At 35.3% G+C, this 21,309-nt stretch overlaps 1 protein-coding gene across 1 annotated transcript; it reads right to left on the bottom strand.

The window, feature by feature from the left end:
• Positions 1 to 12,984: 12,984 nt before the first annotated feature.
• On the bottom strand, positions 12,985 to 13,305 carry LOC148569143 (LOB domain-containing protein 18-like). Its single transcript, XM_088484904.1, has one exon. The coding sequence runs from the start codon at positions 13,303 to 13,305 to the stop codon at positions 12,985 to 12,987; it is 321 nt and encodes a 106-aa protein (XP_088341030.1).
• Positions 13,306 to 21,309: the final 8,004 nt, after the last annotated feature.

Raw genomic sequence — 21,309 nt, 5'->3', positions numbered from 1 at the left:
CCATCACCAGTTATTCTGCCTCAGCAATTCTATATCAATACATCATACACTCGCCTGGAGCTAGTGAAACCACATCACTGCGTCTACCCAGGGAGCTCCAGTTATCTCATTCAATAATCATCATCATCATGCAATCGCATCATCAATTCTTCACATCAAGAACAACCCTCAACACCCATCAACACCAGCATGAGGGGCCTCTCAGTTGTACAAACACAAGCAATACAGGCAAGTAATACACAAATATGGTACAAGTAGAGCAAGTAGCATATAGTCAGGTAACATGGCATATATGATGTAGAAATCCAAAACAAATGGCAAACCCAAACAATTCAAACATATGCAAATGATGAATGCCTGCCCTATGGCTGATGATATCATCTGTCGGTTATATAGCCAACCCGACACGTCCTGGTAGCTAACCATGGACAGAAACACCCATTGCGGAGCAAGTAGGTTTGAGCTACAACCCCCTTGCTACTACCCGCTCCACCCAGAGCCAGTGGATTAACCACTACTGCGGCTACTACCCAGGCGGGTGTTTAACAGCTCAACCTGGAGCGAGTGGATTCACCACTACTGCCGCTACTACCCAGGCGTCACAATCTCTGACCTGGAGCAAGTGGGACGAACCACAACCCTTGCTACTACCCAGGGTCTCAAAACATACATTCGTTCAGTTTAGAAGCAATCATCACTGTTATCAAATCTCAAACATTAACCTGGAGCAAGCGGGACGAACCACCACCTTACTACTACCCAGGTATCACAAATACACATGTATTCAAAACTCCATAATTAAACTCATTTATCATAGACATCCTTTCCCGTCTCATATCCGGAGCAAGTGGACAACGCCACTGCCTACTACCCGGGGTCACACATCACATTTCAACCTTTTTCATTATTATCCATGTAACACATTCATTCATTAATCATATATGCATTTATACTCAGCCATAAACAATAATGGCTTCGCCGTAACCCGGCAATAACTCAGCCATCCGGCTCATGGTTCAATCAAGAACCGGCCATTTATCAATAAATATAGCCCTTCGGCTCATGGCATACACGGTACTTCCACCGTCATCCTCCATATCTCATATAATCATCTTTGATCATCATTGATCATACCCTTTCCCCTTGCTTCACTCGCAAGTTACCACATCCCCTAGCTCTTTTCTCATTGCTAGGCATATCATAATGATTTAATACATAAGGGGTGAGATCGGAGGCTTAGAAGTATGAGATTTGGCTTTAAAAACTCAAAAACCATCTTTGGCATGAAAACAGGGCCACGCGTACGCGCACTCCACGCGCACGCGTAGATGGCCAATAACTCATCAACGCGCAAGCGTCATACGCACGAACGCGTGGGTTGAAAAATATCTAAACGGCGCGCAAGCGTCAGCCACGCGTACGCGTGGGTGCTCTTGCGCCAGGCACAAAACTGGCACAACTCCGGCACAACTCTCTGGAAAATAGCTGGGCATATGGTGCAGCGCATCGACGCGCCCGCGCACACCACGCGCACGCGTGGATGGTGCTTTCTGGAAGAACGGCGCGCACGCGCCAAGTGCGCCTACGCGCGTAGGGTCATTCTGCTAAAAATTTTCTAAGTTAAAAGCTGCAGAATTCACAGATTCAACCCCCAATCTTCCGACGGTCATAACTCTCTCATTTTAAATCATTTTTCACCCATTCTTCGAATGGCATGGACATCCCGGATCCAATTTCATTTCTAAATAGATTTGGTAGAAAACAGAGGTCCGTAGTCCAGGTTATGTCCCGTCAAAATATGCCCAAAAACCATGTTTTCATACAAAACCACAAAGTGCCATTTTCAAAACAAGCCATTTTCAACTCTTTTCAAATTCAATCAAAACATGCCAATTTCATCCCTTTCTTTGAAATCAATCAAAATATACTAAAATCAACATCAAGCCTCCTCAACTCACACATTGACACTTTCTCAAACTCAAACATATTTACATATCATATACTCTTCCTCATGCCAAAGTTCAACAAGACTATTTCCAATCAACCATCATTATACATAATCAATATCATACTCACTATCACGTAGTTTCACCCACAAGTCAACCTTAATCATTCCTCAAGCATATATTACAACATACATATCTCTAATGCATCATCATACCATCAAGGCATCAATAGTCATAATCACATATATGACCACATAATATGTCTCAACCAAAACCAAACATACCTCATCTATATAATTTCACCCAAATTTACCAAATTCCACACTTCAACTCCTCAAACCTTATTATTCAATAACCAACCCAATCATTCATATATTCATTATCGAAAATTCATCCAATCACTTGTGTCATCATACAATGCACACATCACTTACCTTTCTTACCTTCTTCCGGCCTCCGGCCCAAAATTCACGGCCTCCGGCCCAATTTCACAATTTAAATGCATAAACCACAAATCAATACTCATTACCCAGTACATCAAATTCTCAATACACCAAGCATACAAGGCTACACAATTCTCAACCCAATCATTAATTCACATTACATACCAACTATGCATATTAGCACCAACCATTTACACAATCCAAACTTAATCCTAGGGGCATCTAGCCTAGGAATTCTCATCACAACACACGGTACTTAAATGAAACTTAAACCGTACCTCTTGTAGCCAAACCAATTGAGCCTCTTCTTTGGAAGTCTTCACCAACCTTAGCTCCAAGCCTCACCAAAGCTCCTCAAGCAATACCAATCTCTCAATTGTGCACCAACATCACCAAATACACTAACAACCAATATCACATACATACATCAACCTAGGGCTCATAAAAATGACAAATCACAAGGGTTTGAGCACATCTTACCTCAGCCCATATGAAGTAGGGATAAAACCCACTTAGAATCCATGTTGGAGTATCCCTAAACACCCAAAATCACAAGATTTCAACACTAACTACCCAAAAACATGCAACAGTGGGGAATTTCGAAAACTGGGCAGAGATGAATGGAATACTCACCACAAAACTTAGATAGAATTGTAGAGGATGAGAAGAGCGACGCGTGGCCACAAACGGCTCGTCAATCGGAGCTCCGTAGCTCAAGTTATGGTGGTTTGAAGATCGAAGAGAGTTAGGTTTTCTCTCTTCTCTTCTCTCTTCTCAATTTCAGCGCCCCAACCCTTCTCTTTAGGGTAAAATGAGCTGAAATGCTCATAACTAATGTTTATATATGTTGGATCTTGGGCCCACTTAGGCCCGGTTCACTTATTTTTGTCCGTTGGCCCAATTTTGGGCCAAAACCTTTAAGATTAGCGCTCTAAATCGCACTTTAAATATTTCTACCTTCCCTAATTATAATTCTTCATTTCTTAATCTCATTTACTCATAATCAATTTCCTCAGCTGTAGTACCTGACAGATCTCAGCCGGTACTGCCGGTCAAAATTTCACTGCGCGCTTTTACGCAGAAAACTATGTTTTTCGACTCGGAAAAATTCACTGAATCTAAATATCATATTTAGATGATCAAATTCCAATTGCCAAATCTTCCAACCATATCCGCTCCTATTTAACTTATTATTTAATTAATTTTGGTTAGACCGGGTATTACAAATTTGGTGTCTATGGATGAAAGATTCATGGAATATGAGGACCCTCGTTACGCATAAATAGTTTATTCACATGGCAATCCAATTAAAAAAGTCGAATCCCTTAGAATTTTACAGTAATTTATGACAGCCCCCAAGTGGGAAATAGAAATTTGTTATGGAGCAACTGGCTCTTGGTGCTTGGGAGGCAATTTTAACTCTATCCTTTCTCTTAATGATTAGGAAAATTCTCATAATCTCTCTCAAGATACTCATGATTAGGTTTGTTAATTGTTTAAATTGCTATGAATTAAAAGATTTAGACTTTTCAGGTCCTCCTTTTATCTGACAACTCTACCAAAAAAAATAGTAAAAGGAGACTTGATTATTTTTTAAGTAATTTTGAATTTGCAAATAGATACTTAGATGTTGGGATTAGACATCTTCCTAAATTAAAATCTGATCATCTTTCTATTTTACTAGATTTTAGAGCTACTATTAGCAACCAAGTGAAAAGATCTTTTAGATTTTTAGCCCCTTGGTTCCTTCTCAAAGAACATTGACAACTTTATCCATAATATTAAAATGTGAAATAAAAAGGTCTTTGGAAATATCTTTAAAAAAAACAGATCCTAAAAAAGATTAGAAGGGATTAACACAAAATTATTCTTAAACCAAAATTTCTTTTTTAAAGACCTCCAAAAAGAGTTTTGGAAAGAGCATGAGTTTACTGCTATCCAAGAAGAGATGTATTGGCAGAAGATGTTCCACTGCAATATCATCAACTTCGGGAACAGAAATACAAAATATTTTCATCAAAAAGCCAATAGAAAACATAAGAGGAGCAGAGTCATGGACTCATGGTAATCAAGTCTGAAGATGAGGCTTGGGTGGATGATATAGATATGCTTAAAGATTGGGGAGTCAATTTTTTTAAAATCTCTATACCAATGACATTATTATATATATTTTTTCTATTTAAGGAATATTTTCTAGACTAAGGGACAATGACTATATTGAAATTGGCAAAGAAGTGTGTGAAAAGTTGGAAAGCTCCCAGGAATGATGGGTTACCGGCTAAATTTTACCAACAATCATCGAGTGTATGGTTGACTCTTTATTTGAATGGGTTAAATTGGTGTTTCGGGATCCGAATTGCATTGATAGGGTTAACCAAACTCTTATTTCTATAATCTCGAAAATACACTCTTCTGAAAATCTTAGTCATTTTAGGTCTATTAGTCTTTGTAATGTCTGTTACAAAATTATTACTAAGATTATTGCTGGTCATTTAAAATATTTTATGCCTAGTATCATATCCAACACTCAATCTAGTTTTGTGACTAACAGAATAAGTGCAAATAACATCCTAACAGCACAAGAAGTTATTAACTCCGTGAAAAATAAGAAGGTTGAAAAAGGTTTTATGGCTATCAAAATTGACTTAGAGAAAGCATATGACAGAGTTTGTTGAAAGTGACTCATTTTTTTTTGTCTTCCCTCTCTTCAATACAAAATGCCAAAAGTTTAACTAGAATCATATCTGATGATGAGCTATGGTAGCTAGAGAGTTTGTTTTCAATTCAATATGCAGTTTTCTTCTCTTAATTTAGGTAATTTAATGTAAGAATAATTTTACTATGAAAAGTTGCGTATGAAAGTTGCATATAATAATAATAATAATAATAATAATAATAATAATAATAATAATAATAATAATAATAATAATAATAATAATAATAATAATAATAATAATAATAATAATAATAATAATAATAATAAGAGTAAAGTATTGTTTTTGTCCCCAACGTTTGGGGTAAGTCTTATATTTGTCCCTAACGTTTCATTCATCCTATTTACGTCCCCAACGTTTGAAAACTGATTCAATGTTACCCTCCCGTTAAATTGACTGACGGAACACTAACGGAGATGCTTACGTGGCTAACTTTGTCCACTGTGGCAAATGTTTTTCCTAGTGACCGTTACTGAGAAAGAAAAAAAAAGAAATATTTATTTAAATGGGGGAACCCTAATTTGAGAATGCACCTGTTGTCCCCTTCTTCTTCTCACCATCGCCGACTCTGCACTGGTCGTTGGTGAGTCCATGGCTTCGCAGGCCTCCCAGGCGGCGCCTAGTTGCAGTGCTTCGTATCGAAACAGCAGCCAAGGGAGGCGACGGAGAACAACTTGTTACTGTAGGGAGAGGCCAGTGCTTGTGACTTCATCAACGGCAGAGAATCCCGGAAGGAGGTTTTAGGGCTGTGTTAACTATGGGGTAAGTAGAAAACGTAATTGGTGGGGTTTAGCTGTTACCTGGTTATCTGATTTGAATTTTTTTTTTTTGGTTTTGGCCTAGATTGGAGAAGAGTGTGGGTACTTTGTATGGGTAGAGTCTGAGAAGGAGCAAGAAGTTGCACGATTGAAAAGGAAAATCACAGACTTGAAGGGTAAAGTTACAACACTTGAGAGGATGTTGACAATGGCAGTAGCAGTAGCTCTGGTTGGATGGACATGTGCTATGATTTTATTGTGTGAAAAATTGTCACTGACAAGAAATGGGAGGTTTTTTCTGCATTAAGGTTGCAGAACATAAGTGGTAGTGTAGGCTTCTTGGCAATATCTTGTCTGTATTTTGCAGTGTGGATGTAGGGATTGGGTTGGATGAAATGTAAGATGTTGATTGAATGATTTTGAATGAAAATTCATTGTTACCCAATTTTATCTGTTCAGTTTACATTGTCATGGAACATCATTGAAGTAACTATTTGCAACCTTGATTAAATGAATCATTGACACAGGAATAACATAAAAGATTTGCCTCAACATTAGGCCTATATAGGCGATAGTCATACAAGTTAACCAACATAGATGTCATGCAGATATCCAAAAACTGGAAATATAAGTCAACCTAGATGATAAACATTGTTTTTGAAGTAGCAACACCTCCAGATACAAAAAGTGAAACCAACAACCATAGTTTCTAACAGAAAACAAAATGCAAAATACAAAAGGTATCACAAGTGATATAAGTTCACAAGTGATCATAAATCACTCCAACTTCTTCCATGCTCTTGGTGGAGTCCTGGCCATGAACCTAAGGGTGGACTGGCTGACCCTCTTCACTGGAGTGGACAGAACCCTTGCAATGGTTGGGGCTGGTGCAGAGGCAGTTTGTGAATGATCCACTTTAGCCCTTTTCACTGCAGCTTGTGATTGCTGGGAGCTGACACCTGAGTTTCTCTTTGGGTGTGAGGGTGATTTGTTGTTGCTTCCCTTCTGCTTCCTATTTCCACTTTCACTAGCCTTACTAGAAGGTGTCTTGGCGGAGAGTCTCACACTTTTTCTGACCCCTCTCTGTGACCTCCGCTTTGAAGCAGAATTACCAGCAGTCTCAACCTATACACAAGACAGAGCAACAATTAATTGAGATAAGAAAATGATGAAGACATCAGTAAGCACAACAAATAATATATGACATATACTTACAGCAGGAGATGGAGTGACTTTGCGCTTCTTTGGACAACTCCTTTTGTTATGACCAGAGCACAAACAATAAGAACACTTTTGTTGCTGTCCTTCATGAGACAGGCCAGTCCTACTTGATTGCTCATCAGCAGCTCGTGTCCTCTTCTTCTTTGGCCTCCCAATGGGTTTTCTATAAGTGGGAGGCAACACATCCTCCATTTGTGTTCTGTCCCAAAGGTTTGGTCCATTAACAAGGAATACAACATGTTGGTAGCAGGAGATGTATGCAGCCTTCTTATAGTAATCAGATACATAGGTATCAACGTTGAAGCACATTTTCCTTATACAAGTCATCGCATGTGCACAGGGAATCCCAAACAGTTGGAACTTCAAGCCGAAACCTCCCCTGGTGATAAATTTTTACACTAAAGTCACTCATCTCTTCCGCTACGTTTCCTATTACAAGTTTCAAACATCATAAAACCACGGTGATCAGTGTGAAGGCCAGAAAGTCTAAATCAAAATATTGCCCTTACATCAACAACCCCAAACCCTAACAGCAACAACATAACAATGACAGAACCCTATGCATACTCATCTTTACTTGCATGACCTATTCACATCAAACGAAAATCAAACATAGATTCAACATACCTTTTCACTCTGTCTCGTTTCCGAGTTCCTGGTACCACCAACACGGGGCAATGCTATTCTCTGTAGGGAATATAGACCACACCAGCATGCTTCAATCGGTCTTCTTCCTTAGTAATTGAGGGCGAAGAACATGCGATCACAAGTCGATAGGGTTTACGGAGTGTGGGTGGAATGCGAAGTGTTACGTTTTTTGTTGCTCTCCTCTGTTTGCAAGCGTTTCGTATGCTTAAAGGAAACATTACGCGTGAAGGAAAACTCGTGTCAATACACACGAGTGGGGTTACCAACGTGTCTGGTCCACGTAAGCATCTCCGTTAGTGTTCCGTCAGTCAATTTAACGGGAGGGTGACATTGAATCAGTTTTCAAACGTTGGGGACGTAAATAGGACGAATGAAACGTTAGGGACAAATATAAGACTTACCCCAAACGTTGGGGACAAAAATAATACTTTACTCTAATAATAATAATAATAATAATAATAATAATAATAATAATAATAATAATAATAATAATAATAATAATAATAATAATTGGTTGAATAATAGTTTTTCATTCTTATAATTTTTCAATTTGAACTAATCTGAACCTAATATATCGTTTTATATATCAAGCGGATGTTAATTTAATTTATGACAGATTTACGCAATAATCTTTTATAGAATATAAAATTCTTACCAGAGATTTGAGTATATAATTACTATCTCATTCATCTTCTCTAATTCTCTTTATTTTTTTAAACCAATAGATTCCAACCTTTTCAGTCTTGGAAAAAGAATTCAAGTTAGTATACAAGAGACTACATCTAATTTATTTCAATTAATGAAAGTAAGGTGAATGTTTGTCCAAAGAAAAATCATGAAAATTTATCTAAAGAGGATGCGATTATAGGTGTTGGTAATAAGAATTTTATGAACGAAGCTCATTCTGATTATTGGAGGCAACAACAACTAACGTAAATAAAGGACAAAAAGAGAAAGAAAAAAAATAAAAGGCGAAGAATCTGGATCAGCATTCACACATGGTGCCGTTAATTCTGCTAATGATAATTCTATTTCGTAGAATATGCTTAATGAGACCAGCAGCTTTCACAAGATGCAAAATCAGAATAATATCCCTGAATCAAAGGAAGAAAATCTGTATGGACCATGGATAGTTGTTAAGAGGCAACAACGAAAAAATAAGCAAAAATCAGGAAAGGTAAAACAAACCAAAAAGAATGGAAATTATTCCACCATATTTGAGGTCTTAAATGTCATAAATGATGAGAAAGAAAAATAGTATCAGCCTAAAGAAGAATCGCAGTCCAAGACTTCAAGAGCAAAAAAAAAAGGCGGGGGGGGGGGAGAATCTAAGGAAAGATTCTAGCAAACTAAAAATAGTAATGCAAATAACAATCAAATAGTGAAATAGAAAAATTTTATTAGCATTAAAATTTTCAAAGAAAAAGAGGTAGACACTACCAAAGTACAGTCACCATTTCAGATCAAAGAAGGAAGTTCTAAGTCAAAATTCCAAGAAAAAAATGTCGTGCTAGCTGTTAATCAAAAAACCAATGAGAATTTGGGGAAAGAATGTGAAGAATACAAATAATATTGAAGTTAGTTTAGCACATTAAACTAAGAAATATATAAAAATAACCAGCATGATGGAATGTACATTCCAATGGATGCTAGTTTAGACAACCAAACTAAACTCATCATTGCTAAAATGATGGGAGGTGTCCTATAGCTCATGATATGAGATCTCTAAAAGACAAACCTCTAGAACCAGAGAAAAACAACCAAGGCGAGTGCACGAAGGACGAGATCTGCTCTACCCATAAAGAAAAATTCTCAAGTAGGGAAGAGATGCAGACAAATTTGTCTACCAATATTATAGAAGCTTGACTACTTCGATTATGGATAGAGAATTTTTATACTTAGAATTTACTTTATTTTGTCTCTGTTATTATGAATATTTTTATTTGGAATTGTAGAGGAACCTCGTCAAAAGATCTCAGAGTTAAATATAACTTTAAGTTTTGTATCTTACTTGAAACTCACATTTTAGGGATTAAAGCGAAGAATATTATTAGGAAATTTAGGCTTTGACTCTTGGAGCATTTAGTGAGGGGGAAGGTTTTTTAGGTAAAATTTGGTGTCTATGGATGAAAGATTCATGGAATATCAGGACCCTCGTTACACATAAATAGTTTATTCACATGGCAATCCAATGAAAAAGTTGAATCCCTCTAATTCTCTGTCTTGAATTCTCTTTATTTTTTTAAAGCAATTGGTTACAACCTTCTTAGTCTTGAAAAAAAAATTCATATTAATATACGAGAGACTACATCTAATTTATTTCAATTGCTGAAAATATGATCATAATAAGGTGAATGTTTGTATAAAAAAAATCATGAAAATTTATCTAAAAATTGTGTGATTATTGGTGTTGATAATCAGAATTTTATGAACGAAACTCATTTTGATGATCGGGGCCAGCAACAGCTGACGTAAATGAAGGCCAAAAAGAAAAAGAAAAAATCGAAGACAAAAAATCTGGATCAATAGAAGGCAAAGAATCTAGTTCAGCATTCACACATGGTGCCGTAAAATCTATTAATGGTAATTCTATTCTGTAGAATATGCTTAATGGAAGTAGGAGCTTTCACAAGGCACAAAATCAGAATAATATTCCTGAATCAAAGGAAGAAAATCTGTATGGACAATGGATAGTGAATAAGAGGCAACAATGAAAAAATAACTAACAACTAGGGGAGGTAAAACAGACCGAAAGGAAAGGAAAGTATTCCACCATATTTGAGGTCTTAAATGTCATAAATGATGAGGAAGAAAAATAGTATCAGCCTAAAGAAAAATCACAGTCCAAAGTTAATATTCAGCAGGCGAAGACATCAAGAGAAAAAAAACAAGAAAATCTACAGAAAGATTCTAGCAAATTAAAAATAGTAATGCAAATAACAATCAAATACAACAGAAAAATTTTGTTAGCATTAAAATTTTTAAAGGGAAAGAGGTAGACACTACCAAAGTACAGTCACCATTTCAGATTAAAGAAGGAAGTTCTAAGTCAAAATTCCAAGAAAAAAATTTCGTGCTAGCAGCTAATTAAAGAACCAATGAGAATCTGGAGAAAGAATGTGAAGGATACAAAGAATATTGGAGTTAGTTTAGCAGATTAAACTAAGAAATATACAAAAATAACCAGTATGATGAAATGTACATTATGTATTGAACTCTTTTGAACTTGCCTATAGAGGCTCTTATGTTTCTTTTGGGAGAGATTAGGAGATTATGTTGTCAACTACTGGTATATTGTACCCTAGCCGACCTAAACTTCGCAGGTCACGACTAGTGGCTATTTACTTATGTTATATATCTATATATTGTCCTTCTCTTATTCTCCTTTATGTCTTCAACCGTATATCGCTTTCGACTACATGCTTTATCTTTTAGTTGTTGATGCGTGAGTGATATGACTTCGTGATTTTATTGTTACTCTTTTCAGGCTTCTCGATTAATACTCCATTCAAATATACTTATAATTATATATTAAAAATCCCCCTTGAGAGTCGTGCCACCTTATTATCATTGACTTATGACTCGAGTATAAGGATTTAAATATTAGGGTGTTACAGTTGTGATATGTTACCCTTCTGCCGTCCATCCACATTCATTGTTACCACTACCACACAGTTGCCGCCACCAGTGAAAGACTAGCGAGAAGCTTTTTCGATTCTTCTTCACTGAGGAACGGATGAGGCTCTCTCTATCGTATTTTTTTTGTTGTTTTTGCTGTTGTTGAATTTGAAAGAGAAGTTATTTGTTGTTGTTGTTGAATTTGAAAATTTTGAAGTATGATATTATTGGTGGTGGTGACCATAGAGAGGGAAGTAGTGGTGTGGTCATCGATGTGATGCAATTAAAACAAAACAAAGAGGTATTTCTATCATTTAAAAATTATTGTGTTTAAAAACATAGTTTAATATTAAACATATCGTTAAAGACTATTTTGAACGAAAAAAAAAGTTAGAAACAATTTTTATTTTTATTCCAAATTCTAGGAATCAAACAGTATTTATTCTTATAAAATAAAATTGTACTAGATCAAATTATTAATATATTTTGTATTTATTTCGAATACACTTGTTGAAAATTATGCCTCTGTGTTTCAACTAGGGTTCTCAAGATTGAATTATTAGTGTTTTCTTTTTATTTTCGTTGTAGTCACACATGTTAATATTATAATACTTTTTAGACATAAGTTTTATTTGGTTGGAAGAAAATAAATAAATAAAAAAGAAATAAAGAGAAAAAAATTAAGTAAATTTTTATTTTTCGATATATTTAGTTCGTAAAAACATATTATAAAAGATAATTTCATTTTTATATTATAAAATATATTAAAAAAATAATATTAAAACAAAATAATATATATAACAAATTTTCTATCACTTTTTCATCTAACATAAAAGGAGATTAAAATATAGTTATTCCCACGATCTCTTTTATATTATTTGCCTTTTCTTTTATAATTTTTTTTCTTAAATCAAATATTAAAAATAATAATTTTTCTTCCTATTTTCTTTCCTCTTTTTCCTCCCTTCACTTTCTTTCTAAGTGTTTATCCTTTTATGTTTATTAAATACTTTGCTCTGTGTGTGTTGAATTTGTCATGAAAACAGGTTTATTTCTTTTGCTTATTATGTATGAATAAATGGAATAACGATTTCTTTTATGTTGATTTTGGGGGGGCCATATTTTGTATCTAAAGTTGTATTCACGTGATAATGCAAATTTAAATATTAGCATTGGAAAAAAAAGTCAGTAATCGTTTTTATAAGATAAACAAATTATTTTTTGGGTAAATTAATAATATAATATTCGTTAATAATAAATTTATATCTTCACTTAAAACAAATCAAAGCATTTTTATTTTAGTTTCCACTTAAAAGAAAATTAAAATTTTACCCCTTAAAAATATTTCACATTTGTATTAATAACTAATAAGTTCATTGCCTAGCGTTTTTACAGAAAAAACTAAAGGAGGAAGGGCTAAGGATAATGATATACTATCGATACAGTAACTATGACTTTATTTTCTCAACGAAACATCCACCTAAGAAAACTCAAACATTCCTCCATAAATATCTATGATTAACGAGACGAAAATTAAAGATCGGTTGCTTAAAGTTCAAAGATGTAAATATGTTTTTGATCACTTAGAAGAACTAAGCGATGGAGCTGACGTCGATGCAGCATTGGAACCAAAAGCCTAAGGTGGTGCTTGCGGAGGCACATGCCTATTGATGAGCTCACGTGCAACTGTTTGGAGATCAAAACCACCACCAGCACTTGGGCCTATTGGGCTGGCAACAGCCATGTATTGGCATGGGTCTATCATGGCTCGTTGATACACAGCCCAAGATGCTTGAGCCGTTGCTGAATCAAAGTGGGAAGATAGATCAAAGGTGGCCGGCATTGATAAGGTGGCGGGGGCAACGCCCACAACCGTTGGTAAGTCCGCAACTGAGAAAACAATTGATGTCGGCACTCCTTGCATTGGAGGAATTGGTGGCGGTTGGCGTATCTCCATTGTATCAAGATGATTTTGTAAGAATGAGAGTTCGGCTTGTAAAGCTAACACCTACATAAAAAAAAAAAAGAGAGATCAGAAAATGTCACAAATGAAAAATATTACATTGTTGACTAAGTGTTTAATGTTGTTTATATGAAAATTAGTCATGGAAGAAATAGTATGACTAATTAAGAACATAATTCTAGATTCTCTTTATTTTAAGCAAAATAAATAGATAAATAAAATTCCTAATAAACAAAAAATTCACCACGATTTTACTAGTTTCTTATTATAATCATATAATCTTTTATTTATTCTATTTATTTCTCTCAAAATTTATCTCGGAAATACCTAAATAGCTACTTATTTTTTATTTATCCTATTATGAATTCCATCATGATCAATCGAATACTATTATGGTAGTGATGAGCGGATAATTTATACCATTTTTGGCATTGTTTTTGCATAGTTTTTAGTATGTTTTAATTACTTTTTATTATAGTTTTATTAGTTTTTATTCAAAAATCACATTTTCTGGACTTTACCATGAGTTTGTGTATTTTTCTGTGATTTCAGGTATTTTTTGGCTGAAATTGAGGGACCTGAGCAAAAATCTGATTCAGAGGCTGAAAAAGGACTGCAGATGCTGTTGGATTCTGACCTCCCTGAACTCGAAGTGGATTTTCTGGAGCTACAAAAGCCCAATTGGCGCGCTCTCAATTTCGTTGGAAAGTAGACATCCTGGGATTTCCAGCAATATATAATACTCCATACTTTGCTTGAGATTTGATGGCCCAAACTGGCGTTCAAAATCAGCCTAAAACATCTTGGCGTAAAACGCCCAAACTGGCACCAGACTTGGAGTTAAACACCTAAATTGGCACCAAAGCTGGCGTTTAACTCCAGGAACAGCCTATGCACGAAAAAGCTTCAATGCTCAGCCCAAGCACACACCAAGTGGGACCCGGAAGTGGATTTCTGCACTATCTGCACTTAGTTACTCATTTTCTGTAAACCTAGGTTACTAGTTTAGTATAAAAACTACTTTTAGAGATTTATTTTACAGTTTTTGAGATTCTGGAACTTGTATGTTCACGTTTGGAGGCTGGCCTCATGGCCATGCCTAGACCTTTTTCACTTATGTATTTTCCACGGTGGAGTTTCTACACCCCATAGATTAAGGTGTGGAGCTCTGCTGTTCTTCATGAATTAATGCAAGTACTATTATTTTCCTTCAATTCACGCCTACTTCTTCTCCAAGATATACTCTTGTTCTTAATTCAGTTAAGTCAGAATGAAGGGGTGACCCGTGACAATCACCCAATCTTCGTTACTCGCTTAGCCAAGATCGCATGCCTGACAACCACAAAGCGATCTACATGATGTTCAACGTAGTCATTGGACGACAGATGGAGTATACTCTCTTGGATATCTAATACACGGACCGAGCCCGTGAGATTAGTATCTTCGTGGTATAGGCTAGAACCATTGGCAGCATTCCTGAGATCCGGAAAGTCTAAACCTTGTCTGTGGTATTCCGAGTAGGATCTGGGAAGGGATGACTGTGACGAGCTTCAAACTTGTGAATGTTGGGCGCAGTGACAGTGTGCAAAAAGACAATGGTCTTATTTCGATGCTAGCGGAAACCGACAGATGATTAGCCATGCGGTGACAACGCATATGGATTTGTTTTCATCCGAGAGGATCATACAGCTTGCCATGGAAGGAGGTAACGCATGGTTGAAAGAAGGCAGTAGGAAAACAGAAGTTCAGAAGCAACAAAGCATCTCCAGATGCTTGTCTGAAATTCCCACCAATGAATTACATAAGTATCTCTATTTTATTTTATATTTTATTTATGTTTTAATTATCAAAACCTCATAACCAATTGAATCCGCCAGACTGAGATTTACAAGGATGACCATAGCTTGCTTCAAGCCGACAATCTCCGTCGGATCGACCCTTACTCACGTAAGGTTTATTACTTGGACGACCTAGTGCACTTGCTGGTCAGTTACACGGAATTGTGAAAAAGTCTTGAGATCACGTTCTCCCACACCAAGTTTTTGGCACTATAGCCCGGGAATGAATAATCACGATTTTGTGTACCAAGTAGGTTGTTTCTAACTTTCTATCATGTTTTTTTTAAATTTGCCTATACTACCCACAGACTCTGTTTGATTAGTACATATACTGAAATATAGACATTGAGACATAAATTAAGAAAACATAAATACAAAATATATGTATACATAATTTATGTTTGGCAAAACAAATACACAAAACACACAAAATCTTCAAAAAAATTATAATATCTTCATCTTCTATTTTTACTATCATCACTCAAACTTTTCAACTACCACCACCTATTTTTTTCCTCCATCATTCATAACCAAAAATAAATCATCCAATCAAAAGATAAATAAATAATTAAACATCAACTCAAATTATTATTACCAACAAGATCTCTTTCAAAAATCAATTCAATAAATTTTATTTTTTTATTAAAAAATAATGGAAATAGATAGAGATCTCTTTCAGTGCCACCTCACCCTTGTAAAATTCGGTCAAACCGTAATTAATTAAATAATAAATTAAATAAGAGTGAATATGGTTAGAAAATTTAGCAATTGAAATTTGATAATTTAAATATGATATGTGGACTCAGTGAATTTTTCTGAGTCGGAAAACATAGTATTCTGAATAAAAATGCGCACTAGAAATTTGACCAGCAATACCGGCTGAGATCTATCCGGTACTACAGCTGAATAAATTAATTATAAGTGAATAAGGTTAGGAAATGAGAAATTCTAATTTGGGAAGCTAGAAATATTTAAAATACGATTTAAAACTCTAATCTTAAAGGTTTTATCCCAAAGTTAGGCCAACGGACGAAAACAAGTGGCCCAAGTGAGCTCAAAACCCAACATATAAAAACATTAGTTATGAGCATTTCAACTCATTTACCCTAGAGAATGAGAGAGGGGGCGGATAGAGAGAAGAGAGAAAGAAAATCTAGCTTTCCAAACTTCAAATCACCATAACTTTCTCTCCAAAACTCCGATTGACGAGCCGTTTACAGCCACGCGTCGCTCTTTTCATCCTCTACAATTCTATCTAAGTTTTGTAGTGAGTATTTCACTGTCCACTGCCCAGTTTTCGTTTTTCTCTTTAAATTCGAATTTAATTTGGGTTTTGAGAAAATCTTGTGATTTTGGTTGTTTAGAAGTGCTCTAGTATGATCCATAGATGATATTCATCACAAACTTCAGTGGGTTAAGGTAAGAAACCCTCCAACCCTTGTGATTTATCATTTTCATGAACCCTAGATTGATTGTAAGTGTGAAATTGGTTATGTTAGAGTATTGGTTGATTTTGGTATACAATTGGAAGATTGATATTGTTTGTGGGGCCTTGGTGAGGCTTGGAGCTAAGAGTTGATAGAGACTTCCAAGAAGAAGCTCAATTATTTTGGCTACAAGAGGTACGATTTAAGTTTCATTTAAGTACCGTGTGGTGTGATGAGAATTCCTAGGCTAGATGCCCCTAGGATTAAGTTTGGATTGTGTGAATGGTTGGTACTAATATGTATAGTTGTTATGTAATGAGAATTAAATATTGAGTTGAGAATTGTGTGAATTTGTATGTTTGGTGTGTTGAGAATTTAATAAATTGAATAATGAATATTGGTTTGTGGAATATGCATTTAAATTGTGAATTTGGGCCGGAGGCCGTGAAATTTGGGCCAGAGGTCGGAAAGAGGTAAGGAAGGTAAGTTGATATGTGTATTGTATGATGATATAAGAGATTGGATGGATTTTAGATATTGAAAGTGTGAATAATTGGTTTGGTTATTGAATAATTAGGTTTGAGGAATTGAGGTGTGGAATTTGATAGTTTTGGATAAAATTGTTTAGAGAAGGTAGGTTTGGTTTGGTTGAGTGTAATTATGTGAATGTGGTTGGGTTATGGTCATTTGGATGAGTGAAAATGAATTTGGCTTGTGAACATTAGAAAAATTGGTGATTTATATTTTTGGGGTAAAAACTGATTTTTTGACCAACTTTGGCGGTCCGTAACTCGGCTCACGGAGTTTGGAAATCTTCAAAATTGGAGTTTTATGAAAGTTTATTCAGCGATCTTTCCAACGGTTCAGAAATGGTTGAAAAAGGAATTTTGTAGGAGAAGTTATGTGTGTTGGAAGTTTGGAGTTTGAAAATGTAATTCTGCAGCTTTTTAACTTAGTAAAATTTTTGGCATATCGTACTCCCACGCATACGCATGGCCGACGCGCACGCGTCACTTTCAAATTTCAACTCCCCCACGCGTGCGCCTGGCCGACACGTACGCGTCAATGTACTGCTTCAAGTGCCCAGCCAAAGTTCCCGAGAGTTGTGCGGGTATTGTGCTGGTTTTGTGCGAGGGACACAAAACGTACCCACGCGTACGCGTGGCTGACGCGCTGGCGTCACTTTACTTTTCTCCCATCTATGCGTAAGCGTGGGCGACTCGTACGCATCACGGTAACTTTTCTGCTTTCCACGCGTGCGCATGGGCGACGCGCATGCGTGACCCCGTTTTCACCTCAAAGCTGATTTTGAGTTTTCAAGCCAAATTTAAGACTTCTAAGTCTCCATTCTCACCCTTTATGTCCTAAATATTTATAGTATGCCTAGCGATGGGAAGAGGCTAGGCGATGTGGTAACTTGTGGACGAAGTAAGCGGAAAATTAATGATGATTATGATTAATGATGACTGTATGAGTTGCTGAAGGTGATGATGGAAGTGCGGTGTATGCCGTGACCAAATGGCTATATTTAATAATAATTATTGGCTAGTTATGGGTTATGTTATGAGCCAGATGGCTATGATAAATATTGATTTATGGTTGGAAATGAAAATATGACTTTGAATGATTATTTTATCTTGAGCTCTCTTTCTCGGATGTGCGACCCCAGAGAGATGAAGGAAGGTGAGGATCCCCTTCCTTATTCCTCCTGGTATTGTAAAATCGCCCCCAGTGAGATGGTGGGAGGTTAGGATCCCCTCAATGGTTTCTCCTGGGCATATGAGAACATATCTCCTAGGTAGATGCAAGGGTTGTGGTTGGGCCCCACTTGCTCCGGGTTGGTTAGTATAAAGGCTCCCCGGGTGGATGCAAGGGTTGTGGTTTCGCCCCACTTGCCCCGGATTATGATGAGTGATGTATAAAATGTGCAATCATGTGATGTATAAAATAAGCAATCATGTGATGTATAAACACTAGTGTGGGTGTTGTATGATTATGATCATGTTTATGATTGTGAATAACTCTAGTTGGGGATGCACGACAGAGGGACAGTCCAATGGTTAGCTACTAGGACTTGTCGGGTTGGCTTTATAACCGACAGATGAGACTCATCAGCCATAGGGAAGGCATACATCATTTGCATATGTTTGAATTATTTGGGTTTGCCTATTTGTTTTGGATTGCAATATCATATATGCTATGTTACCTGATTATGTGCTATTTGTTCTACTTGTACTTTAATTGTTCTACTTGTATTACTTGTCTGTATTGCTTGTGTTTGTACAACTGAGAGGTCTCTCATGCTGGTGTCGGTGGACGCTGAGGGCTGTTTTTGATGAGATGAGTTGATGATGTAATTGAATAATGATGATTATTGAATGAGATAATTTGAGTTTCCTGGGTAGACGCAGTGAAGTGAGTTCACTTACTCCAGGTGAGGATATATTATATTGATATAGAATTTCTGAGATAGAATAACTGGTGATGGTCTTGTTTATGTTTCTGATTCTGATTCGTTGGAGAGTTAGAGAGATTCGAGAAGTATGAAGAATAAGAATTTGACTTAGCATTCCCTTATGACGGTTGCCTATTTATGGATTAGCGAGAACATATGGTGAATGTTTGGTGAAAGGAAGTTTAGGATACTTAGCGAGTTTTTATTACAATGCATTGTATTTATTTGGCACTTTTACCGTATACTGGGAACCCATGGGTCGAAGGTTCTCATTCCGTATATATCTCTTGTTTTTCAGATACAGGTCCAGGTGCTCAGAAGTGAGTTGTGGTTCATCTGAGAGATGGTGAAGATCTTTATATTCTCTACTTTATATTTTGCTTAGAATCTCTCCACCTTTACCTTGAAAAGCTTACATTATGTATTGAACTCTTTTGAACTTACCTATAGAGGCTCTTATGTTTCTTTTGGGAGAGATTAGGATATTCTATTGTTAACTACTGTTATACTGTACTCTAGCCGACCTAAACTTCGCGGGTCGCGACTAGTGGCTATTTACTTATGTTATATATCTATATACTGTCCTTCTCTTATTTTCTTTTATGTCTTCAACCGTATATCGCTTTCGACTTCACGCTTTATCTTTTAGTTGTCGATGCATGAGTGATACGACTTCGCGATTTTATATTTACTCTTTTCAGGCTTCTTGATTAATACTCCTTTCAAATATACTTATAATTATATATTAAAAATACCCCTTGAGAGTCGTACCACCTTATTATCATTGACTTGATAACTCGAGCATAAGAATTTAAATATTAGGGTGTTACAGTTGTGATATGTTACCCTTCTGCCGTCCATCCACATTCACTGTTACCACTACCACACAGTTGCCGCCACCAGTGAAAGACTAGCGAGAAGCTTTTTCGATTCTTCTTCGCTGAGGAACAGATGAGGCTCTTTCTATCCCTTTTTTTTGTTGTTTTGTTGTTGTTGAATTTGAAAGAGAAGTTATTTGTTGTTGTTGTTGAATTTGAAAATTTTGAAATATGATATTATTGGTGGTGGTGACCATGGAGAGGGTAGTGGTGTGGTTGTGATGCAATTAAAACAAAACAAAGAGGTATTTCTATCATTTAAAAATTATTGTGTTTAAAAACATAGTTTAATATTAAACATAACGTTAAAGACTATTTTGAACGAAAAAAAAAGTTAGAAACAATTTTTTTTTTATTCCAAATTCTAGGAATCAAACAGTATTTATTCTTATAAAATAAAATTGTACTAGATCAAATTATTAATATATTTTGTATTTATTTCGAACACACTTGTTGAAAATTCTGCCTCTGTATTTCAACCAGGGTTTTCAAGATCGAATTATTAGTATTTTCTTTTTATTTTTGTTGTAGTCACACATGTTAATATTATAATACTTTTTAGACTTAAGTTTTATTTGGTTGGAAGAAAATAAATAAATAAAAAAGAAATAAAGAGAAAAAATTAAGTAAATTTTTATTTTTTGATATATTTAGTAAATAAAAACATATTATAAAAGATAATTTTATTTTTATATTATAAAATATATTAAAAAATAATATTAAAACAAAATAATATATATAACAAATTTTCTATCATTTTTTCATCTAACATAAAAGGAGATTAAAATACAGTTATTCCCACAATCTCTTTTATATTATTTGCCTTTTCTTTTATAATTTTTTTCTTAAATCAAATATTAAAAATAATAATTATTCTTCTTATTTTCTTTCCTCTTTTTCCTCCCTTCACTCTCTTTCTAAGTGTTTTATCCGTTTATGTTTATTAAATACTTTTGTTTTGTGTGTATTGAATTTGTCATAAAAACAGGTTTATTTCTTTTGCTTATTATGTATGAATAAATGGAATAACGATTTCTTCTATGTTAATTTTGGGGCCCCATATTTTGTATCTAAAGTTGTATTCACGTGGTAATGCAAATTTAAATATTAGCATCGGAAAAAAAAGTTGGTAATCGTTTTTATAAGATAAACAAATTATTTTTTGGGTAAATTAATAATATAATATTTGTTAATATTAAATTTATATCTTCACTTAAAACAATTCAAAGCATTTTTATTTTAGTTTTCACTTAAAAGAAAATTAAAATTTTACCCTTAAAAATATTTCACATCTGTATTAATAACTAATAAGTTCACTGTCCAGCATTTTTACAGAAAAAACTAAAGGAGGAAGGGCTAAGGATAATGATATACTATCGATACAGTAACTATGACTTTAT

This window comes from Arachis ipaensis, chromosome B4, assembly GCF_059453495.1.
Source record: "Arachis ipaensis isolate K30076 ecotype BB chromosome B4, ASM5945349v1, whole genome shotgun sequence".
NCBI lineage: Eukaryota > Viridiplantae > Streptophyta > Magnoliopsida > Fabales > Fabaceae > Arachis > Arachis ipaensis.
This window is presented reverse-complemented; position numbering and strand designations above follow the sequence as displayed.

Coding starts and splice junctions, on each gene's coding strand:
- LOC148569143 (XM_088484904.1), bottom strand. CDS start 13,305: ATGGAGATACGCCAACCGCCACCAATTCCTCCAATGCAAGGAGTGCCG.